This window comes from Bison bison, unplaced genomic scaffold, assembly GCF_000754665.1.
Source record: "Bison bison bison isolate TAMUID 2011002044 unplaced genomic scaffold, Bison_UMD1.0 scf7180017864458, whole genome shotgun sequence".
Taxonomy (NCBI): Eukaryota; Metazoa; Chordata; class Mammalia; order Artiodactyla; family Bovidae; genus Bison; species Bison bison.
This window is the reverse complement of record NW_011495020.1, coordinates 7,712,073-7,737,632: the sequence shown is the minus strand read 5'-3', so window position 1 is coordinate 7,737,632 and position 25,560 is coordinate 7,712,073. Positions and strand designations below refer to the sequence as shown.

The window sequence follows — 25,560 nt, the reverse complement described above, 5'->3', positions numbered from 1 at the left end:
GGACTGCAAGGAGATCCAACCAGTCCATTCTGAAGGAGACCAGCCCTGGGATTTCTTTGGAGGGAATGATGCTGAAGCTGAAACTCCATACTTTGGCCACCTCATGCAAAGAGTTGACTCATTGGAAAAGACTCATGCTGGGAGGGATTGGGGCAGGAGGAGAAGGGGACGACAGAGGATGAGATGGCTGGATGGCATCACTGACTCGATGGATGTGAGTCTGAGTGAACTCCGGGAGCTGGTGATGGACAGGGAGGCCTGGTGTGCTGCAATTCATGGGGTCACAAAGAGCTGGACATGACTGAGCAACTGAACTGAACTGAACAAAAAATTAGCTCATCAGTGGTTAGGGTGAAACCACTGTTGAATTTGTCTCTCACTGTAAGATCTACTCTATTATTCCATTGTTCTATAGTCTAAGAAAAAAAAATCCCACCTTCAACATAAAAACTAACAAGAAAATTGGACTTAAGATATCGATTTGCAGACGTCCCTGGTAGTTCAGTTGTTAAGAATCCTCCTGCCAATGCAGGGGACACGGGTTAAACCCCTGGTTTGGGAAGATTCCACATGTAATGAGGCAAGTAAGCCTGAGCTCCACAACAAGAAGAAGCCACTGCAATGAGAAGCTCAAGTACAGCAAGCAGAAAGTAGCTACTGCTCGCCACATCTACAGAAAACCCACTTGCAGCAACAAAGACTCCACGCAGCCAAAAATAAATAATTAATAAACAAATTAACTAAGTATGTAATTTTAAAAAGACCTTTGGGCACAGTACCCTGGTCTTAATTTATTTAAAACTATAATAAACCAGAGTACCCATAATTTCTGAATTCATTGGTCTATTTATACATTCATTAACTAAGCATGTATCAGAGGTTGGTATGGTATAGTAGAAAATAAATGTGCCTTGGAATTAAAAAATAATTATTTTTTTAAACAAAGCTCATTGATACAGAGACAGATTGCTGCTAAGTCGCTTCAGTCGTGTCCGACTCTTTCGACCCCATAGACGGCAGCCCACCAGGCTCCCCTGTCCCTGGGATTCTCCAGGCAAGAACACTGGAGTGGGTTGCCATTTCCTTCTCCAATGCATGAAAGTGAAAAGTGAAAGTGAAGCTGCTCAGTTGTGTCCAACTCCTAGTGACCCCATGGACTGCAGCCTACCAGGCTCCTCCGTCCATGGGGTGGGTTGCCATTGCCGTCTCCAAGAGAACAGATTGGTGGTTGCCAAAGGCAGACGGCAAGGTACCAGAATGGGTAAATAGAGTCAAAAGGTGCAAACTTACAGTTATAAAGTCAATAAGTCCTGCAGATGTAATGTGCAGCCTGGTTACCACAGTTAATAATACTGTACTGCATATTTGAAAGTCACCTAAGAGAGTAAACTTTTAAAATTCTTATCACAAGAAAAAAATCTGGTGATGAATGTCTATTAGATTTGTTGTGGTGATGATTTGCTAATACAATCAAATGTCAAATCATTATGGTCTACACCTAAAACTAAAATAATGCTGTATGCCAATTATTTCTCAATTTTTTTAAAGAAACATCAAAAAGATATTTTCAATGACCTGATTCAATCAATTAGGGGAAGTTTGGCTTAAGGCAAGTTACTCAGTCTCTTTCTCTTAACTTGAACTGTGGTGTTGGAGAGGACTCTTGAGAGGCCCTCGGACTGCAAGGAGATCAAATCAATCAAACCTAAAGGAAATCAAGCCTGAATATTCATTGGAAGAACTGACGCTGAAGCTGAAGCTCTAATACTTTGGCCACCTGATGCAAAGAGCCAACTCATTAGAAAAGACCCTGATGCTGGCAAAGACTGAAGGCAGAAGGAGAAGGGGGTGACAGAGGAGGAGATAGTTGGATGGCATCACCGACTTAATGGCTGTGAGTTTGAGCAAGCTCCAGGAGATGAAGACAGGGAAGCCTGGCATCCTGCAGTCCATGGGGTCACAAAGAGTCAGACATGACTGAGCGACTGAACAACAACAACAAACAGTTGTTTTCAGAGTTAAATGAAATAATACATTTTAAATATTGAGTACAACGTTTGAAAAAATTTAGGCACTCATTGTTACCATCCTTCCTTCTCACTGACCTGACAATAGGTGCATTTGGTGAAAAGTATATAGAAAATGCCTACTCTACAGGAACTTACAGAAGAAATTAAAACATATCAATGTTAGATAATGACCTAAGTGCTAAAATGAAACAGTTAAGGCTCTTCAGGGATTTATGTCATCATTTTTATACTTGGCCTCAAATCTAATAAAATTTATTCATTCTTTCTTTATGCGATTTATTAGCACTTTTGAAGTGCCTGGTGCACTACTACTTTTAAGGAATTTACAGTATAGTAGGGGAAATGGACGGGGCTTCCCAGGTGCCTCAGTGGGTAAAGAACCTGCCTGCAATGCAGAAGACACCAGAGATATGGTTTCGATTCTTGGGTCAGGAAGATCCCCTGGAGGAGGGCACAGCAACCCACTCCAGCATTCTTGCCTGGAGAATCCCATGGACAGAGGAGCCTGGAGGGCTACAGTCAATAGTGCAAAGAGCTGGACAGGACTGAAGCAACTGAGCACGGCACAGGGGAAATGGACATGCACAAATTACTGGGGTATAATGTTTTGGCATTTTGATAGAAATATTAAAAGAAAAGTATGGTTCATTGGGAATGGAAGACAAGAAGCTCTGCAGAGGTTCCAAAGTGAGAGACAGCAGTTTTCCTTCCTAAGAGCACAGAATCCTACCTTAAGCTAGCTTAATAAGGGAGTAGTGTTTTTATTTAAATCTAATTTGTTTTCTAAATTTATTTTCAATTGGAGGATAATGGCTTTACAACGTTGTGCTGGTTTCTGCCACACAAGGACATGAATCAGCCGTAAGTATACGTATGTCCCCTCCCTCTCTGACCTCCCTCCCATATCCCACCCCAGCCCAACTCTCTAGGTTGTCACAGAGCACCAGGTTGGCTCCCTGTGTTAAACAGCAACTTCCCTTTAGCTATCTATTTTACATATGGTAATGTGTATGTTTCAACGCTACTCTCTCAATTCGTCCCACCCTCTCCTTCTCCCACTGGTCCACAAGTCTATACTCTATGCCTCTATGTCTGCATCTCTATTCCTGCCCTGCAAAAACGTTCATCAGTACCATTTTTCTAGATTCCATGTGTTATGCTTAGTCACTCAGTCCTGTCTGACTCTTTGTGGCCCCATGGACTACAGCCTGCCCGGCTCCTCTGTCCATGGGGATTCACCATGAATACTGGAGTGGGTTGCCATGCCCTTCTCCATGTTATCTTCCCAACCCAGGGATCAAACCCAAGTCTCCCACACTGCAGGCCAATTCTTTACCAGCTGAGCTACCAGGGAAGCCCCTAGATTCCATATATATGCATTAATATACGATATTTTTCTCTTTTTGACTTACTTCACTCTGTATAACAGGTTCTAGGTTCACTCACCTCACTAGAACTACTCAAATTTGTTTCTCTTTATGGCTGAGTAATATTCCATTGTATATATGTACTACATCTTCTTTATCCGTTCGTCTCTCAATGGACGCCTAGGTTGCTTCCATTTCCTGGCTATTGCAAATACTGCTACAATGAACACAGGGTACATGTGTCTTTTTCAATTATGGTTTTCTCAGTGTATATACTCAGTAGTAGGTCAGACGGTAAAGAATCTTCCTCCAGTGCAGAAGACCCGGGTTCAATCCCTGGGTTGGGAACATCCCCTGGAGAAGGAAATGGCAATCTACTCCAGTATCCTTGCCTGGAAAATCTCATGGACAGAGGAGCCTGGTGGGCTGCAGTCCATGGGGTCAAAAACAGTTGGGCATGAGTGAGCGACTAACACTTACTTACTTATACCCAGTAGTAAGATTGCTGGGTCATATGGTAGTTTTATTCATAGTTTTTAAAGGAATATCCATAAGGGACTGTACCAACTTACATTCCCATCAATAGTGGAAGATGGGTCCCTTTTCTCCATATTCTCTCTAGCATTTACTGTTTGCAGATTTTTTTGATGATGGCCACTCTGGCTGGTGTGAGGTGATACTTCATTGTACTTTTGATTTGCATTTCTCTAATAATGAGTGATGTTGAGTAATTTCTATGTTTTTAACAGGAAGATTCATTCACATGATTGAAAATACAAAACACACAAGTATATAATATATGTAATAAGACATCTTCTACCATCCTCCACCTTCATTCATTTCACCAACTTCTCAGCAAGCTCTGGCCATCTAGTACCCCTCTACAAAGGCAGCCAATATCATCAGTTCCTTGTGCACTTTCCAGGCATATTTAATGTATCACAAGCAAATGTGAATACATATCTCCCCCTTTCTAACAAATGGATGTACCATACCTTGCTAATTTCATTTGAAGTATGTCGTTGAGCTCATTGCTTATTAATATATAAATGGATTATTCAATCTTCATCCTATTTCAATAGCTATATATTATTTTATAGTATGAATATACCACAATCTACTGAACTGATAAGATATGAAAATTATTTCCAGTCTTATTATTAAAAATGCTGCTATGACAAATTAATGTAATATATCATTCTACATGTGTACAAAATACATCTAAGAAATAAGGTCTTAAAAGCAGAATTTCTGGGCCAATTTTGCTATATTTAGCTAACACGATGTGACTGTTTTAAATATTCAATAATTAGAGTCTAGGGACTTTCCTAGCAGTACAGTGGTTAGGAGTCCACCTTGCAATGCAGAAGATGTGGGTTGGATCCCTGGTTAGGGAACTGAGAACCCCACAAGCTAGGGGGCAACTATGCCCATGCACCACAACTAGGACTCAATGTAGCCAAATAAATGACTAGAATCTTGACATCCCCATACTAACCTCTCCTATGCTCTGGATTGACGTCACCTCTCTATCTTAGTCTTCAGCTTCTCTGTCTCACAGATCTTACCCTAGCAGCACCATCACCATTAAACAAACTCTCTTGATGAGAATTCCCTGGCAGTCCAGTAGTTAGGACTCCATGCTTCCACTCCTGAGGGCTCATGTTCACTCCCTGGTCAGGGAACTAAGATTCCCCAAGCTGCACAGCATGGCCAAAAACAAATAAACCAAAAAACCAGTCAACAAACAAAACAAAACAAAAAAACAAAAGCAATCTCTTGAGTGCCAGGTATTGTTCTAGGTAGGGGGTCTGCTGCTGCTGCTACTGCTAAGTCGCTTCAGTCGTGTCCGACTCTGTGCGACCCCATAGACAGCAGCCCACCGGGCTCCACTGTCCCTGGGAATTCTCCAGGCAAGAACACTGGAGTGGGTTGCCATTTCCTTCTCCAATGCATGAAAGTGAAAAGTGAAAGTGAAGTCACTCAGTCATGCCCGACCCTCAGCAACCCCATGGACTGCAGCCTTCCAGGCTCCTCCATCCATGGGATTTTCCAGGCAAGAGTACTGGAGTGGGGTGCCATTGCCTTTTACAGGTAGGGGGTATAGCTGCAAAGAAAACAGACAAATATCCCTCCTTTCATAGGACTCTCTAGTAGTTCACTCTGTAGGTCTCTAGGAAAGGGACAGAAAAATACACAACATCAGCAAGTTCATTAGAAAGTTATCTGGGCTGAGGAGGAAAACTAGCTAGAGAGAGAAAGGAAATATGAAGGTCTGAGAAGGAAGGAAGACAGGAAATCAGGGCAGGTTTATATCTACAGGCAGAATGATCTAGGAAAATCAAGAGGAAAGTCCCGTGGCAGGAAAGTGAGTGCCCTACTGGAGGAAGAGAAAGGAAGCAAGCGTAGCTGTAAGAAGCGAGGAAGGAGGAGAGAAAGAAAGATGAGGCAGGCACACGTGGTGCTATGGGAGGAAAAGTGGGCACTGGACAGAGTGCAACCAGCTGCACTGGGGGTGTGGGGCTGAACCAAGGCAGGGGCACCAAGAACAGACACAGTCAACGCAGGTAGGGCATGAGGGAAAGCGTTCTTCAGGAACTGAAAGAGTAGTAGGTTAGGAGACTGGAGCTGGGGCAGAGGATAGAAACCCACTTCAACCAAAGGTAAACATGAGAACAGAAAAGATCCTGCCTCTTTCTTGAACAATATATTCCACATAACCCAGTGACCAGTGGACAGGAACTGGAAGGCCATGTTATAATGCATCTAAGTTATCAAATTTTCATCTGCATAGGTCATAATTTTAATTGCTGTAATTATAAAAAACCTTTTATAAAAATTATTTTAGCAATCAAGTTTGCCTGTTAAGGTTTATATCCTAGTGAGAGACTTGGTTTTAAAAGATTATTCCACTGCAGTCACATTATTTATCGCCAAACAGCCATCTGTTTTGCCTTTTAGTACTGACTTTTTAATCCTCACACTCATTTCACTAAGAACTTTCTTGGGGGTGGCACTGGAGATAGTAGTGACTGTCATTATTCTGATGGAAGTACAGTAGACACTAGGTTGGCTGTAATTGATTTCAATATCTCTTTACAAAGAAATTAATCAGCACGATTCCTTCAGTCTTCAAAGCAACTATAAAGAAAATACCATATTCTCTCCTAATTATTGTTTTATATTTTTATTTGGTTATAATTTTCTCACTATTTTTTTATGGGAATGCTCTGTTTTATCTGTTCAAATTTTCTGTAAATCTACAATAGTTCTATTTTTCTCTTTATCATCTGCGACCTGCCTTCTGGTCTCACTATGTCACCAAACTTGCTCTCCTTAAAGTTTTCTTTAGATCTTTCTAGAATTCACCACTGCCTTGGATATTTATGACTGCACTCTGATACTTGAGTGGCACTGAAAACTGATATTCTATGCAATACTCACTCATAGTCTAAAGAGAGGAAAAGGCACCCATTAAAAACACAGACCAGGAGTGGAAAAGACATATGCTCAGGATCTCTCTCCCTCCTTTTGATAAACATTCCAGTTTTCCTTTGAAGAACTATCCCTCTGCCATGCCATATGATCCTGGCACAAATCTCAGTCAGCATAAACTGCTCCCAACCCCTACTGGCCCCGAGTTAGGCCAATCTTACTTTTTCCCCTGGAATCTGAATCTTAGGTAGAATGACTCAAGACAGAAAACAGTTGAAATTCAGTCTCTCTTGTGTCAATGACTGGAAGAGCTTTTCCTGAGCTCTTGGTCCCAGCTCTTGGCTCAAGAGCTCTTGGCTCTTGAGTTCAGTTCAGTTCAGTCCCTGTCATGTCCAACTCTTTGTGACCCCCATGGACTGCAGCATACCAGGCCTTCCTGTCCATCACCAACTCCTGGAGCTTGTTCAAACTCATGTCCATCAAGTCGGTGATGCCATCCAACCATCTCATCCTCTGTTGTTTCCTTCTCCTCCTGCCTTCAATCTTTTCCAGGTCTGTTTCAATGAGTCAGTTCTTCGCATCAGGTGGCCAAAGTATTGGAGTTTCTGCTTCAGGAGCTGTACTAATCCATTCCAAAATCTGATTAACCATTCTTCCTTTGATTCTGTTAGCTTTCCAATCCCCTTTAATAAATTCCCTTTTTGCTGAAATTAGTCAAAACTGATTCCTGTTGTTCATGTAACCATTATGTTGAACACATAGGCTTCCCCAAATTAAATCATGAAATAGCTTTGTGTTTTTCTCTCTCATTGTTTATTTATAGCTATTCATGAGGCTAGATTTTCTCTGGCCCCTGCATACATAGTACATAAATTAACACAGTGCCTCGAAGTCAAATATTCTGGGCTCAAATTCTAATCCTATGTCCTACTAGTTACTTAACGTCTCTTTGTCTTAGTTTCCTTATACAGAATAAAAACATCTACCTCATTGGGTCATTGTGAAACTTAAATGACTTCCCCAATGCCTGGCATGTATAATAGTAAGTCCTGAAAAATGCTAATTAAGCTGATGCAGTGATGGTCCAGTGATGGTCCTGTGACTGTCTTTATTTCTCACAACCCATCACATTAGGCCCTGACTGTCCTTATTTCCATACCCATCTTCATGCTGGCCCTCTCTCCTTTTCTGAATTCTTCAAGACATAACTAAAGTAAGCATCACCACTTCCACAATGCCCACACTGATCTACAAAGGCCACATTAACTTGATACTTCACTTATAGGAGTCATAATCTATAGCAGACACATGAGTCTTAATTCTGTATCATTCTATTATTTTTTAATTGTATCTGTGTGTAAATCATGGCTACCCAACAAGAAAGTGTTCCTTGAAGGCAAGAATGACATTTCATATTACTTTATGTCCTCCATATTACTTAGTCCAGAGTAATGCTCAAAGTAAGCCCTTAATAATAAAGTTTTAAATTGCCCTCTGAGAAGCTAAAAATATTTCCAATAATAATTACTTCTGAGTTTGTATAGCTTCAAGCCATCAGGCCGACATTTCAGCATATATGCTGCCAAGCACAAGCCGTTGTTTTTATTGTGTGTAAGAGCACACAAAAAGACAGGGACCGAACGTTCTGTTTTCTTCATACACTTGCCCATACACACTAGGCATCCCATAAATGTTATTAACTGTCTACAAAAAAGCTGAAAATCTCAGGAGCTGAAGATTAATCCCAACTATGACAGGAAATTCCAAACACATCTATTACTATTAACATTGGAAACTATACAGCTGAAAGGTCCTGCTTTGTTTAAAACTTTAAAACTTGGGAGGTGAGGGAAATAGCTACTCAAACACTTTTTCTCTTGAAATATATATTTTTTCTCATAAAAACTGCTGATGAAGGAAGAAGTAGGAAAGGTAATTCCTGTTTCTTTTCATTGTCATGTTTCTGGAGTGATTTTTTTTTTTGGGGGGGAACTCTGCATAATACAAAGTACCCCACCTTCTTTCTCTGATTTCTCTAACCATGTGCAAAAGTATACACAGAAATAAAAACTTTTCCCACTGATGCCCAAGAGTATATTATTTACATAATAAGATGGCACTGTTTCAGAGCTTTGTGGGCAGTATTTTCGTCATGTGGAAGAGTCAGCTAGGAAAGAGAAGTTGAGTAAGCCTAGCCTCAACTCCATGTGAAACTGTCTGAGGAATGGAGATGTATAAATTGACTCATTTAGCTGACCCTGGGAACAAACTTTTATTACATGTAAATAACACCTTTTCAAAATTCTTTACTTCTTGGCTTACATTGTTTAACAAACATGATTATTTCAAAGTTTAGAAAAATTATTTTTTCTAAATGTTATCCACTATAAATTTTTCAACCAGACTAACCAATCCATTCTGAAGGAGATCAGCCCTGGGATTTCTTTGGAAGGAATGATGCTAAAGCTGAAACTCCAGTACTTTGGCCACCTCATGCGAAGAGCTGACTCATTGGAAAAGACTCTGATGCTGGGAGGGATTGGGGGCAGGAGGAGAAGGGGACAACAGAGGATGAGATGGCTGGATGGCATCACTGACTCGATGGACATGAGTCTGAGTGATCTCCGGGAGTTGGTGATGGACAGGGAGGCCTGGCATGCTGCAATTCATGGGGTCCCAAAGAGTCGGACACGACTGAGCAACTGAACTAAACTCAACTGAACTCTTCATTGTTTCCTTTCTACAGGAACACTCCAGAAGAGAAAGAAAAGGAAAAGAGGGAAAAAACCATACATCTTACTTGGATTGTGCAAGACAGCCAGGTACAACCACATTCTGATTTTCCTCCTCATCTTGGAGTGCAGTGAGCTCCACCATGTTAACCATCACATCATTGGTGTGGCCTGGAAGCTGGGGAAGCACTGCAAGGATCTTCTCCACCAAGTTATCTCCATGATGTCCTACAGCCCCTATTTAAACAGACAAGAAAATATGAACTCGCAAAATAGGAGGAAAAAGAAGCTGTTACAGAAATCAGTAACACAATCCTAACATTTTGCCGTTGGTAACACTAACCAGGTTCACAATTACCTAGACAATGTATGTCTTGTGTGTTGGACTTAATTGTCCCTGAGGGCAGGCACTATGTCTGCTCTGGTTACTGCCATATTTCCAGGACTTGGCATAGTGCCTACACATGGAAGGCATCAACAGGTATTTAGTGAATAAACAAACAGTCAACATTTGGTAGGTCAGGTAGATGGTTTCATAAGATGACACTATCTTGAAACTTTCGAGCCAAAAAGATTTTCTTAATATTACTCATGAAGACTTTAAGACTTAGAAGGGCTTGGTGACCTGACCAAGAATAGCAGATCTCCCCTTTCTAGTAGCTTATCTTCATAATCGCAGTTTACCTAGTCCATTCTCTACATAAAGGCAACTTGGCAGCTAGTAGGTTTACTAATTATTTGTTAGATGAAGAAAATAACAAATGAATGAATAGAAAAATTTGTACTGATAGAAGGATTTATAGAGCATTTTCTATTTACCAGGCATTGCTCTAGGTGCTTTACATATATTAACTCCTTTAATAACAAATGAATTAACAAGCTCAAATTAAAATCAAGACCAATTACAAAGCTTAATGCTTTTCCATAAGGCCAAGTTATCTTTCCAAAAGTTATCAATGCTTGAAAGATACCATTTCAACAACCAGCTGCTGTTGTTGTTCAGTCGCTGACATGCCCAACTCTTGTGACCCCGTGGACTGCAGCACAACAGACTTCCCTGTCCTTTACTATCTCCTGGAGTTTGCTCAAACTCATATCCATTGTGTCAGTGATGCCATCCAACCATCTCATCCTCTGTTGCTTCCTTCTCCTTTTGCATTCAACCCTTCCCAGCATCAGGGTCTTTCCAATGAGATGGCTATTTGCATCAGGTGGCCAAAGTACTGGAGTTTCAGCTTCAGCATCAGTTCTTCCAATGAATATTCAGGGATGCTTTCCTTTAGGATTGACTGCTTTGATCTCCTTACAGCCCAAGGAACTCTCAAGAGTCTTTTCCAGCACCACAGTTCAAAAGTATCAATTCTTCGGCAATCAGCTTTCTTTATGGGCCAACTCTCACTTGTGTACACGACTACTGGAAAAACCATAGCTTTTACTATATGGACCTGTGTCAGCAAAGTGATGTCACTGCTTTTTGAAATGCTAACTTTGTCATAGCTTTTCTTTCAAGGAGCAAGCATCTTTTAATTTCATGGCTGCAGTCAACACCTGCAGTGATTTTGGAGCCTTAGAAAATAAAATTTGCCACTGCTTCCAATCTTTCCCAATCTCCCAATCTTTCTGTTTGCCATAAAATGATGAGACCGGATGCCATGATCTTATTTTTTTGAATGTTGAGTTTTAAGGAAGCTTTTTCATTCTCTTCTTTCACCCTCATCAAGAAGCTCTTTGGTTTCTCTTCACTTTCTGCCATTAGAGTGGCAACAATGGATGTGACTGGCCAAATCAGCTTGTTTTGATCTCACTCACTTCAAATCAATTAACACTTGATTTCCTAATGTCTTTCTATCTATATCTCTTTATTGTATTTGCCATGTCATATTAATTGGGTAGAAGAACTAGGTAGAAAAGACTACACCAGAAATGCAAGGAATCACTATCACCACCTTCATCATCTTCATCAGAATAGCTAATATTTATTGAGACCTGGTCAAACAGGAGATGGAAGTGGTCAAACAGGATATGGAAAGAGTGAACATTGACATTCCAGGAATCAGCAAAATAAAATGGAGTGGAATGGGTGAATTTAACTCAGATGACCATTATGTCTACTACTGTGGGCAAGAGTCCCTGAGGAGAAATGGAGTAGCCACCATAGTCAACAAAAGAGTCCGAAATGCAGTACCTGGATGCAATCTCAAAAATGACAGAATGATCTCTGTTCATTTCAAAGGCAAATCATTTAATATCACGGTAATCCAAGTCTATGCCCCGACCAGTAACGCTGAAGAAGCTGAAGTTGAACGGTTCTATGAAGACCTACAAGACCTTCTAGAATAAACACCCCCAAAAGATGTCCTTTTCGTTATAGGGGACTGGAATGCAAAAGTAGGAAGTCAAGAAACATCTGGAGTAACAGGAAAATTTGGCCTTGGAGCACAGAATGAAGCAGGGGAAAGGCTAACAGAATTCTCCCAAGAGAACACACTGGTCCTTGCAAACACCCTCTTCCAACAACACAAGAGAAGACTCTACACATGGACATCACCAGATGGTCAACACTGAAATCAGATTGATTATATTCTTTGCAGGCAAAGACGGAGAAGCTCTATACAGTCAGCAAAAAGACCAGGAGCTGACTGTGGCTTGGATCATGAACCCCTTATTGCCAAATTCAGACTTAAACTGAAGAAAGTGGGGAAAACCACTAGACCATCCAGGTATGATCTAAATCAAATCCCTTATGACTATACAATGGAAGTGAGAAATAGATTTAAGGGACCAGATCTGATAGACAGAGTGCCTGGTGAACTATGGACGGAGGTTCATTACATTGTACAGGAGACAGGAATCAAGACTATTGCCAAGAAAAAGAAATGCAAAAAAGCAAAATGGCTGTCTGAGGAGGCCTTACAAATAGCTGTGAACAAAAGAGAAGTGAAAAGCAAAGGAGAAAAGGAAAGATATACCCATTTGAATGCAGAGTTCCAAAGAATAGCAAGAAGAGATGAGAAAGCCTTCCTCAGCAAGCAATGCAAAGAAATAAAGGAAAACAATAGAAGAGAAAGACTAGAGATCTCTTCAAGAAAATTAGAGATACCAAGGGAACATTTAATGCAAAAATGGGTTCAATAAAGGACAGAAATGGTATGGACTTAACAGAAGCAGAAGATATTAAGAAGAGGTAGCAAGAATACACAGAGGAACTGTACAAAAAAGATCTACATGACCCAGATAATCATGATGGTGTGATCACTCACACTCACCTAGAGCCAGACATCCTGGAATGTGAAGTCAAGTAGGCCTTAGGAAGCATCACTATGAACAAGTCTAGTGGAGGTGATGGAATTCCAGTTGAGCTATTTCAAATCCTGAAAGATGATGCTGTGAAAGTGCTGCACTCAATATGCCAGCAAATTTGGAAAACTCAGCAGTGGCCACAGGACTGGAAAAGGTCAGTTTTCATTCCAATCCCAAAGAAAGGCAATGCCAAAGAATGCTCAAGATCAGATCAGATCAGATCAGATCAGTCACTCAGTCATGTCCGACTCTTTGCGACCCCATAAATCGCAGCAGGCCAGGCCTCCCTGTCCATCACCAACTCCCAGAGTTCACTCAGACTCACGTCCATCGAGTCAGTGATGCCATCCAGCCATCTCATCCTCTGTCCTTTCCTTCTCCTCCTGCCCCCAATCCGTCCCAGCATCAGAGTCTTTTTCAATGAGTCAACTCTTCGCATGAGGTGGCCAAAGTATGGAGTTTCAGCTTTAGCATCATTCCTTCCAAAGAAATCCCAGGGCTGATCTCTTTCAGAATGGACTGGTTGGATCTCCTTGCAGTCCAAGGGACTCTCAAGAGTCTTCTCCAACACCACAGTTCAAAAGCATCAATTCTTCGGCACTCAGCCTTCTTCACAGTCCAACTCTCACATCCATACATGACCACTGGAAAAGGTCCACTAGATGGACCTTTGTTGGCAAAGTAATGTCTCTGCTTTTGAATATGCTATCTAACTTTCCTTCCAAGGAGTAAGCGTCTTTTAATTTCATGGCTGCAGTCACCATCTGCAGTGATTTTGGAGCCCAGAAAAATAAAGTCTGACACTGTTTCCACTGTTTTCCCATCTATTTCCCATGAAGTGGTGGGACCGGATGCCATGATCTTCATTTTCTGAATGTTAAGCTTTATGCCAACTTTTTCACTCTCCACTTTCACTTTCATCAAGAGGCTTTTGAGTTCCTCAAACTACCACACAATTACACTCATCTCACACACTTAGTAAAGCTCAAAATTCTCCAAGCCAGGCTTCAGCAATACGTGAACCATGAACTTCCAGATGTTCAAGCTGGTTTTAGAAAAGGCAGAGGAACCAGAGATCAAATTGCCAACATCTGCTGGATCATCGAAAAAGCAAGAAAGTTCTAGAAAAACATTTATTTCTGCTTTATTGACTATGCCAAAGCCTTTGACTATGTGGATCACAATAAACTGTGAAAAATTCTGAAGGAGATGGGAATACCAGACCACCTAACCTGCCTCTTGAGAAACCTGTATGCAGGTCAAGAAGCAATAGTTAGAACTGGACATGGAACAACAGACTGGTTCCAAATAGGAAAAGGAGTATGTCAAGGCTGTATATTGTCACCCTGCTTATCTAACTTATATGCAAAGTACATGAGAAATGCTGGGCTGGAGGAAGCACAAGTTGGAATCAAGATTGCCGGGAGAAATATCAATAACCTCAGATATGCTGATGACACCACCCTTATGGCAGAAAGTGAAAAACTAAAGACCCTCTTGATGAAAGTGAAAGAAGAAAGTGAAAAAGTTGGCTTAAAGCTCAACATTCAGAAAACGAAGATCATGGCATCTGGTCCCATCACTTCATGGCAAATAGATGGGGAAACAGTGGAAACAGTGGCTGACTTTATTTTTGGGGGCTCCAAAATTACTGCGGGTGGTGATTGCAGCCATGAAATTAAAAGACACTTACTCCTTGGAAGGAAAGTTATGACCAACCTGGACAGCATATGAAAAAGCAGAGACATTACTTTGTCAACAAATGTCCGTCTAGTCAAGGCCATGGTTTTTCCAGTAGTCATGTATGGATGTGGGAGTTGTACTATAAAGAAAGCTGAGCAGTGAAGAACTGATGCTTATCCAGAGACCAGCCAAGGAAGGATCAAAGAGTTTTGAGGAGTCTACAGGGTAGAAATTCACTGAATCCAGAGCCAAAAATGAGTTAGGTGGTAGAAAAAGTAGGGAAGGGAAAAAAGATAATATCATGATATAAATCTAAGATGCACATTCTGGGGAAGACTGGGAATCCCAGTCTTGACATAATTTTCATGAAAAAAAAAAAAAAGAACTGATGCTTTTGAACTGTTGTGTTGGAGAAGACTCTCGAGAGTCCCTTGGACTGCAAGGAGATCCAATCAGTCCATCCTAAAGGAGATCAGTCCTGGGTGTTCATTGGAAGGACTGATGTTGAAGCTGAAACTCCAGTACTTTGGCCACCAGATGAGAAGAGCTGACTCATTAGAAAAGACCCTGATTCTGGGAAAGATTGAAGGCAGGAGGAGAAGGGGACAACAGAGGATGAGATGGTTGGATGGCATCACTGACTCAATGGACATAGGTTTGGGTGGACTCCAGCAGTTGGTGATGGATAGGGAGGCCTGGCATGCTATGGTTCATGGGGTTCAGAGAGTCGGACACGACTGAGTGACTGAATTGAGCTGACTGAGACCTGATGATGTACCAGATGTTAACTCCCGTACTATACATTTATTATCCACTTAATTATTAAAACAACTCTAATACACAGGTATTATTATGCTCAATGACACAGCAGAGAATTCAGTTTAAGTCACTTGCTCGAAATTATATATGCTGTAAATTACAGAGAAAGAACTCAAACACAGGAGGCAGATAACCACACTCTATTTAAAAAAAAAAAAAAAGGGAGCCATAAAAGTGACTCACAACAGAACCAGTATGAGTGCTTTTAAGGGGACTTCTGCTGTTAAAGAAAAGAGTTATTATTCCACCAGAAAAATATTCACTTATCAGGGCTGGAAGGAACCATATCTTATTTATGTTTTCTATGGTTTATGGTTGTCTCCCCAGCACTCAGACTATAACTTACTCATTAAATACTTGCTGAATGAATGCCTAGTGACGATTAGTGGCCCTGAGACCCACAGGAGAGTCGAAAGTCTCTAAGTGAATCCTATCTTTAACCCTGGAATGGAGATACTAGATTACCCTACAGCATCATGAATTTCACTTTCCACTAGTAACCTTCTCAATAATTTAAAAACTTCTCCTCATCAGCACAATAACTTTTCTTTGAACTCAATGCCCAAATTCGGAGTCTTGCCCCTAAGTTATTCTCATCTGTCATTTGCCATTCTTAGACACATGGCACAAACAAGTTGTCTATGTGCCTTTCTTTCTTAACTTCTTTAGTGCCTACAGTCTAGCTGATACTCCTCCTCCCTATGCAAGCACAGGGGACTTTAGCAAGCCTCAATTCCTTACACTCTCAGCAAATTAAAACAAAAACTCTCATCAAATCTGGAAACTACTCTAGAAACTCTTCAACATGAGAAGTCAAGATACTTAATTTTTCTTAAGGTTCAGTAGCTAATAGCTGTTTTTACAGAACCAAAGTATTATTTACATCCTTAAAATATTATATACTAACACCCAAAATCGGAGAAGGCAATGGCACCCCACTCCAGCACTCTTGCCTGGAAAATCCCATGGATGGAGGAGCCTGGTGGGCCGCAGTCCATGGGGTCGCTAACAGTCAGACACGACTGAGCGACTTCACTTTGACTTTTCACTTTCATGCATTGGAGAAGGAAATGGCAACCCACTCCAGTGTTCTTGCCTGGAGAATCCCAGCGATGGGGCAGCCTCGTGGTCTGCCGTCTACGGGGTCACACAGAGTCCGACACAACTGAAGCGACTTAGCAGCAACACCCAAAATAGCATAGAATATAGTTCCTGACAAATGGCTAATTCTAACCAACTCTCATTTACTTTGTTGTTGTTTTTCAGTCACTCAGTCGTGGTCGACTATTTACAATCCCATGGACGGCAGCATGCCAGGCTTCCCTGTCCTTCACCATCTCCCAGACCTTGCTCAAACTCATCCACTGAGTTAATAATGCCATTCAACCATCTCATCCTCTGTCACCCCCTTCTCCTCTTGCCCTCAATCTTTCCCAGCATCCTGGTCTTTTCCAATAAGTTGGCTCTTCACATCAGGTGGCCAAGGTACTAGAGCTTCAGCATCAGTCTTTCCAATGAATATTCAGGGTTCATTTCCTTTAGGATTGACTAGTTTGATCTCCTTGCTGTCCAAGGAACTCTTAAGAGTCTTCTCCAGCACCATAATTCAAAAGCATCAATTATTTAACATTCATTTACTTTAGTGGCAGATAATAGGTTAGGTAGTAGAATTCTTCTGGGTTATATGTATGGCAAATTATTCTTATACTTACAGTCTTAGTCTTACATTAAAGGAGAAAACATACATTTCAAAGACATTAAATCATTTTAAAGGCATGTCATTAATTAATAATGGTAATAACTAACATTTTCCCCATCATGCACCAGACACTATTCTAGGAGCTGGACCTGTTAACTTATTTTACCCTGTTATTCTCAATTCACAGATCAAGAAACTGAGACCTATAAGTTGAAACTCGCCCGAAGACTTATGACTAGGAAGGGCAGAGCTAAGGCCACTATGACTGCCACGTATGCCTATTACACACGCTAGAGAGTGTAATATTGAGGATCTGCCTCAATCCCCTCGCTCCTTACATATGTGATCCTGTGTAATGTAAATGTGAGCATGTCACATCACAGCTCAAAACCCTCCAACTTTCCTGTCATATTCAGGTTTTTACTCTAAGTCTCTAGTTTGCCCTACAATGCTTTCCTTCTGCCTATCTCTCCAATTTCATCTCACCTCACTGCCCTCCTTGCTTGCAGGGCAAGCTGAAGGAAGCCACACTGGACTCCTCAAACACGTCAGCATCTTCCCACCTCAGGTCCTTTGCACTTGCCATTCCCTGGGTGTTACGTATTTGATAGCGTGGTCTTTCGTGTTCTGTACCTGAGTCTTACACTCAAGTGTATACCAAGTCTATACCAAGGCTGTCATACATCTTATTTCCCCTCTCCTGTCATTCTCTGCTCAAAAGTCACATCCTGAGAGAGGTCTTCCCTAGCTATGCTACCTAAAATAGAAACACTATCCCTTTTTAATCTCTTATCTACTGTATTAGTTATATATTAAATAAGTAAATGGATGGATGATTTTATATTTTTCCAACAGCACTTTACGGTCATAATTTTCCCTGTTTACAAATGAAAAATCCCTCAAAAAGCTCAATTAGAACCAAACAGCAGGTAAGTCACTAAGCTAAGCCTTGAATTTATTATACCGGTCTAGATCTGACACTCACAACCTAGTCGGAGCCTTACATGGCTTCTCAATTGTTCTCATTACCTATGCTAATTTTAAACAATATCCTCTGAACCCTAAAAAAAAAGATGGTGGTGGTGGTTTAGTCACTAAGTCGTGTCCAACTCTTGTGATTCCATGGACTGTAGCCTGCCAGGCTCCTCTGTTCATGGTATTCTCCAGGCAAGAATACTGGAGTGGGTTGCCATTTCCCTCTCCAACATAAAGATATTGGTTGGTTATTTGGCATTTTGTGGAAAACCAGATGTGGGGGGAAAGAATAAGTAACTTTTCTGAACACTAAGGCAGCACCAGAGTCCAACAACTGTGCTGAGTCTCTGAGGCTGCTAGCTTCTAGAGACCACATCAACATCGTCTCTCCTATCCAGGACAAGAATAACCTTTCATGTGAGACAGATTATGAGCACAGGCTCTGGGGCAAGTTGCCAAGGTTCAAACCCCAACTTTTCCACTTACTAGCTGTATGATCTTGGATGAGTTCCTTAACTCTTCCATGTCTCTGTTTCCTCATCTGTAAAACGGGGATAATTATAGAAGAATTGTCATAAAAATTAAATGAATTTATCCCTTGTACAGCAAGGATGAGATGGTTGGATGGCATCACTGACTCAACGGACATGAGTTTGAGCAAAGTCTGAGGAATGGGAAGGACAGGGAAGCCTGGCATGCTGCAGTCCATGGGGTCCCAAAGAGTCGGACACAACTTAGCAACTGAATAAAAACATATATGTACAGTGCTCAGAAAAGTAGTATGATCCCAAAGGTTGGCAATTATGAATAGTCTCAAATTTTAAGACCTTAATAAAACAATATACAACCACATCTTGAATGAACTAATAAATCCTAATCCAAGGATTAAGAACCACCCACTGGCAGGCTACAGTCCATGGAATCACAAGAGTTGGACACGACTTAGTGACTAAACCACCACTGGATTGGGAGTTAATCTTTAACTGGATGGATTTAATTTAAAAGTTTACATGAAACTAAAATTCAAAAGAATTGAACCAAGAAAGGAAATTTAATTCCCAGAGTTACTACTCCCTCTTATCTTTTGATCTTGAACCTGTAAATAATCAACAAAGCACTCTAGCCCATCTGAAGAGCCAGAAAATAGTAGGAAAAAAAAAAAAAAACAGACTCAAATCTCTCTGATATTCATAAATTATGTCTACCTTTTTAATTGTACCTTGAAACAAAATCAGAAGCCAGAATGGTCCATAGAAGTTTGTCTTGAAATCCCCTATGCAAAGATGTCTGAAGAATACTGCAGACAAGCTTCTGTGTGGTCTAGATGTGGTAAAGGTATACCAAAATCATAGCAACAGACACTGGGGGCCTTCTCAAACAATTACAATAACTTCTCAAACAATTGCAACAAATTTACTCTATTTTTCAGCCCCGAGAGCTTATGGACTGCTTCAGGGGATCAAGGAATGTGTCTATCTTGTTCACCAGTGCTCCCCTAGGCCTGAACAAAAGCTGGCACATAGCAGGCACTCAATAAACGTTTACTGAAAAAAAAAAAACGAACTACTAGACAAAGTGACATTACTTTCAGCAAAGATGATGACAAAAAGATGAGAAGCTTCTCTATATTTGTAAGCATGACATTAACACTGTGGATTATTTATGAACTATTGGAGGTTACTTGTGTTATTTTGGGTAGCATCAATTTTATATCTAAGAAGAATATATACATACGCATATGTATCTTCTAATGGTAAAGTGTCAAGAATAGCACCCAAAATATTCAACAACAAATAACATTTTAATACACTATGTATATAAATTAACATTTAAACCAACAACTGAAAATGGATTTTCTTTTGGTCACTATATGAAAACCGCTGTCATATGTAATTTAAATTGAAATTCATATCAGATTCAAATCATTCTGATGATTTCCAGTTACCTTTTGATTTTTAGAAATTGTTGGTGCAATCTTCTACATGCTGCAGCTATCCTTAGCTAAACAATGCCCCAATCTAAGCTGCAATTTGATGTAAGAAACTACATCAAAATTCTTGTCACAACAAATTCTTTTTTTTGTAATATTTATTATTTACTTATTTGGCTGCCCCAGGTGGCATGTGGGATCCACTTCCCTGACCAGAGATCAAACCCTGCACTAGGAACTCAGAATCCCAGCAACTGGACAGATAGGGAAGTTCACAAGAAATTCTTAGTAACAAGTCATGAGCTCCCCAGTTCCCTATGCTTGCTGTAGCCAGGACAGATCAATTAAAAAAAAAAAAAAACTAAGCATGGTGATCGGGTGTGTTCCTGGATGTCAGAGCCTAGATCAAGGTTGGAAAGCACCTGGGCCAAAAGTAATGCTACCAACTCCACTTACCTTACCACCCCAGCCAGTTTTGGGCCACTGTAGAGCAAAGGACATGTGTTGCTTCTCTACAATCATCACTACCAGCATGAATTCCTTCTGCAGCCTCAGTACCCTCAGCACCTCCACTTTCTTAGGCCCTATCACTTGTCTCTACCAAGCAACAGTATTAGGTGAGTTGTGGTCTCACCAAGTAGAGAATTTCTCTTTACTTACATTCTCTTTACTTATATTTTGTATGTTAGTACAAACATATTTGGGTTTCCCAGGTGGTTCAGTGGTAAAGAATCCACCTGCCACTGCAGGAGAGGCAAGAGATGTGGGTTCAATTCCTGGTCTGAGAAGATTCCCTGGAGGAGGGCACAGCAACCCACTTCAGTATTCTTGCCTGGAGAATCTTATGGACAGAAGGGCCTGGAGGGCTACAGTCTATGGATTCGCAAAGACTGAAGTGACTGAACACATGCACAGACATATTTCAGTCTTTAAAAAACAATTTTGACGATACAACTGTATACCAGCTGAAAATCAGTCCTAAGAATTATCAGTACGAAATTGCAACACTATCTTGAAACATTTTTGACATAAATGAATGAATAAACTGATTATTTGGAAGACAGTTTGGATGATTACCACAAACACGTCCATTAAGAAGACTTTAATTTATAAGTTATTAGGACTACAGTAACAAATTTGTTCAAATTAGAATCTCTCCTCCAAAATCTACCCTCTATCCAAGCTTCATGGGAAATAGATGGGGAAACAGTGGAAACAGTGTCGGACTTTATTTTGGGGGGCTCCAAAATCACTGCAGATGGTGACTGCAGCCATGAAATTAAAAGACGCTTACTCCTTGGAAGAAAAGTTATGACCAACCTAGATAGCATATTCAAAAGCCGAGACATTACTTTGCCAACAAAGGTCCGTCTAGTCAAGGCGATGGTTTTTCCAGTGGTCATGTATGGATGTGAGAGTTGGACTGTGAAGAAAGCTGAGCACCGAAGAATTGATGCTTTTGAACTGTGGTGTTGGAGAAGACTCTTGAGAGTCCCTTGGACTGCAAGGAGATCCAACCAGTCCATTCTAAAGGAGATCAGTCCTGGGTGTTCTTTGGAAGGAATGATGCTACAGCTGAAACTCCAGTACTTTGGCCACCTCATGAGAAGAGTTGACTCATTGGAAAAGACTCTGATGCTGGGAGGGATTGAGGGGCAGGAGGAGAAGGGGACGACAGAGGATGAGATGGCTGGATGGCATGACTGACACGATGGACTTGAGTCTGAGTGAACTCTGGGAGTTGGTGATGGACAGGGAGGCCTGGCGTGCTGCAATTCATGGGGTCACAAAAAGTCGGACACAATGGAGCGACTGAACTGAACTGAAAATCTCTCCTCCAAAATTTACCCTCTATTAGCCAGCAATAATTTGACCCCTTCTGAAGGAGAGCACTGTCATAATTTAAAAATGGGATGTAGATCAGTGAAACTTTCTTGGCTACAGTATGCCAAAGTCGATAGGTTTCAAACTTGGTTCTATGCCCCATTAGAGAGGTAAATATGCTGGGCCCCAAGGACACTGTTATGCCACTCATTCTGGCTTCCCTTGACCCCCTCTCCCACCAGGGCATTGCTCCTGTCACCTGCTACCCCAGGCAGGTGACCTCTCCCACCCAGGAGATCTCACCTAACTTGAGCTCCCTTACCCGGGCCTGGGAGTGCTTTCCTTGATGCATGGACACCACCTGGCTGAGCCCCACCTGGTGCTTTTCAAATGAACTCTTCAGGAAGGAAACAGAGTCCTTATCATTTTAAATGTACTTGGGAAATATCTGAAGAAACTTTCTGGAGGTTCACTCTCATTGCTCTATCATCACATTGTATATTTCTCTCAGCACGCTATTGAAACTAATACTTTCACGGATCCTCATAAGCCCTGGACAAAGTAGATTGATTTTTCTTTCTCTTTTTACCTGTTTGTTGCCTTGAATCTACCCAGAGAAACTTTTCTATTTGCTCCCTTTGAACAATGCCCCTTTCAAACTTGAAAGTCAACTGTCTGTAGTATTTCAGTTATTTTCGTGTTTTGTTGTACAGCTTCCCTCAATTTGGTCATCTGTTAACAGTTCTCCAACAACTTAAATCCTTCTTATGAAGGATTGCTGTGAATACTCATATCTGCACATTTCCAAAGGTTCCCAGGTGGACAGTTCTCCTCCATGTCAGCATAAGTCCAGTTTTTCAATATTTGAGCTAGATGCAGTTGTTTTTGTTTAACAGGATAGTACACCTTAAGGATGTATTTATCCATTACAGCATTTAATAAGTTGATTTTAATTGCTACTTGTTTGCCTGGAAAATCCCATGGATGGAGGAGCCTGGTAGGCTGCAGTCCATGGGGTCGCTAAGAGTTGGACACGACTGAGCGACTTTGCTTTCACTTTTCACTTCCATGCATTGGAGAAGGAAATGGCAACCCACTCCAGTGTTCTTGCTTGGAGAATCCCAGGGACGGGGGAGCCTGGTGGCTGCCGTCTATGGGGTCACACAGAGTCGGACACGACTGAAGTGACTTAGCATAGCATGGGATAACCCCCTGTAGACCATAAACTGTGAGATCAGGGACTGTGTCTATTTAGTTCTTCTTTGTCTCCTTAACCTGACACATAGTCAAAATGTCAGTCCCTCAGTCATTTCTAACTCTTTGGGACCCCATGGACTGTAGCCTGCCAGGCTCCTCTCCAGGGATTCTCCAGACAAGAATATTGGAGTGGGTAGCCATTTCCTTTTCCAGGGGATCTTCCCAACTCAGGGGTCAAACCACATCTCTTGCGTCTCCAGTACTGCAGGCGGATTCTTTACCGTCTGAGCCACCGGGGAAGTGGCTGACACATAGAAAGAGGTATATTAATTATAGGTTGAATCACTTTGGAGAGTAGTTATGAAGCCCCCCACAACAACTGCCAACTTACCTGTGAGATCCAGCGTTCTGTCCACAAAGACCACTGATGCCCTGCCTGTGGCAGTCTTCCTCCTGTTCTTGGCAGGAGCAAAATTGGCCAGATCTGCAGCGATGATCCGACTGAGGGCACCTACAGCAAAGCACTCCTCTCGTACCCCTAAATGCTCACACAGGGAACTGAGCCCTGACACCAGGCACCTAATCTGCAGCAGCAGCTCAGGGGTTAGGGCAGTGGCATCCACCTCAGCCAGGCTTCCCAGCCTCCTCCTGTCAGGTCGGGCACTGTTGAGGATATGCACATCCTGGGGTAACAGTGGGAAAAGGGAAGCAAAAGCTGGAGTCAGGGCAAGGTGGGGAGCTACAGGGGCGAGTAACAATGGTATATGCAGCACCTCAGCTGTGTAGTTCATGTTGCCCATCCACTCACACAGCTTCTCCTCCAGTTGCTCGAACACTGGCTGCTGCCCTTCCAACTCGGCTGCTGCCGCCACCGGCACATGATTAGCCGTAAGATGCACTGCGTGGTTCACCGCCGTGACCACCACACAGTACTGGAAGTGACTTCGGCAGATGATGTCCCGCAGGGTCTCCACGATCCGGCCTTTCAGCAGGGAGCTCAACACAAACACTGCCTTGGGCTGCTCGACTCCGCCACCAACTGCGGCAGGCTCGAACTCGCGCAGGTAACACGCAGGGCTCCCCACCGCCTCCAGCAGCCTCGAGGACCCGCAGCCCCAGTGCAGGCTCTCGGCGCAGGCGGCGTCCAGGTAGACCACGGCCCGTTTCGCTTTGGCCAGCACCTGCTCCCAGGCTTGCTGGGTAAAAGACAGCACGCCTGGAGTGTTCATTGTTGGGAATTCGCAGACTCGGGGCACCGAGTGCAGGAATTTCTCGCAGAACTCACAGCTTCCGGGAACTGGGCTCCAAGAGATATTGACAGTCAACACAGTACACGTGGGGCGGCCTCTGACTTGTCCAGTGTGGCGCAGGGTAATGACGCTCCGGAGCATGATCAGCATGATTGGCTAGTGAGGAAATCCGTCGCGGAAGAATTGTTTAGGGCTCAGACGAAATGGGCGGGGCTCCGAGCCGCCAGGAAGCCACGGTGTGTTCGTGGAAGTGGGAAGGAGCTGAAGAAATACCTAAGGAATTTTGTCCTCCTCTCCCTCTCTGCTCAGATTATCCTTCGCTACTCCTTGAGAAATCTGAGGAGTGATAAAATCTAATTTGAAATATGATGTTTTTCACGGATCTGAACACATGTCTTTAAATGTACAGCCACTTTTCCCAAATTAAGAGCGGCCAGTTCAGTTCAGTTCAGTCGCTCAGTCGTGTCCGACTCTGCGACCCCATGAATTGCAGCACGCCAGGCCTCCCTGTCCATCACCAACTCCCGGAGTTCACTCAAACTACTGTGAGGTTTTGTTGTTTATAGATTACTGTCCCATACATTATTGGTCACAAACCTGTAATACACGTACCAGTTTTGCTTTCACTTTCTCTATCTTCCTTCCCTCCTCTCATTGGCACTAAATCTTGACCTGCTTCAAAATTCGAGAATCCAGTCCTTTCTCCGCATCCATCTTTGTTCTCACTGCCTTAATCCACTGTCGTCACTCAACTGGACAATAGCAGTGACCACCCCTCTCCTATCGTTTTCCAGTTTTCCACCTCTTCACCCTTTGATTCACTTTTCTTCCTAGTAAACTAAGTTTGTTCAGCCATTTTTCTGCTTAAAACCTCTCCTAGCCCAACTGCCTACAGATCCAGCCAACGCATTATAATGGCACCAAAAACCTTCACAAATTTTCAATTTCTCTCCAGCCACTCCTAGCTTAGAACATTAAATACCTACACAATGAAGTCAACAAGATTAAGCCCCAGATTGCATCATAGGTTCAGTTTGTTCAATCACTATTTATTAAGCACTTATTGTGATCACTGAGCTAAGCTCCAAAACAGTAGTTAATAAGATATATTACATAATCCATGAAAAATATATACCTCTGCTAAATACTTGCCATATCATGGAGTAAGTTTTAACATACTTGTTTTCCTTAACGTATCTGTTCTACTAGATGGGGCACTAGAAGCTTGGCTTCCCCAGCACTAGAAAATAACAGGTATTAAATAAATGTTAAATAAATGTTTGTTGAATTCGTATCAGTATAATAGATAATATACTCAA

General features: G+C 41.9%; 1 protein-coding gene across 1 annotated transcript in view; it reads right to left on the bottom strand.

The window, feature by feature from the left end:
• The window catches only part of SCFD2 (sec1 family domain containing 2), a 398,307-nt gene extending 373,964 nt beyond the window's left edge, over positions 1 to 24,343 (bottom strand). The window contains exons 1-2 of the mRNA XM_010859708.1: positions 23,383 to 24,343; positions 9,633 to 9,801 (exon numbers count right to left, since the gene is read on the bottom strand). Coding sequence (XP_010858010.1) covers positions 9,633 to 9,801; positions 23,383 to 24,220 — 1,007 coding nt within the window. The 5' untranslated portion in view covers positions 24,221 to 24,343. The remainder of the gene's footprint in view (positions 1 to 9,632; positions 9,802 to 23,382) is intronic.
• Between the last annotated feature and the right edge of the window lie 1,217 nt (positions 24,344 to 25,560).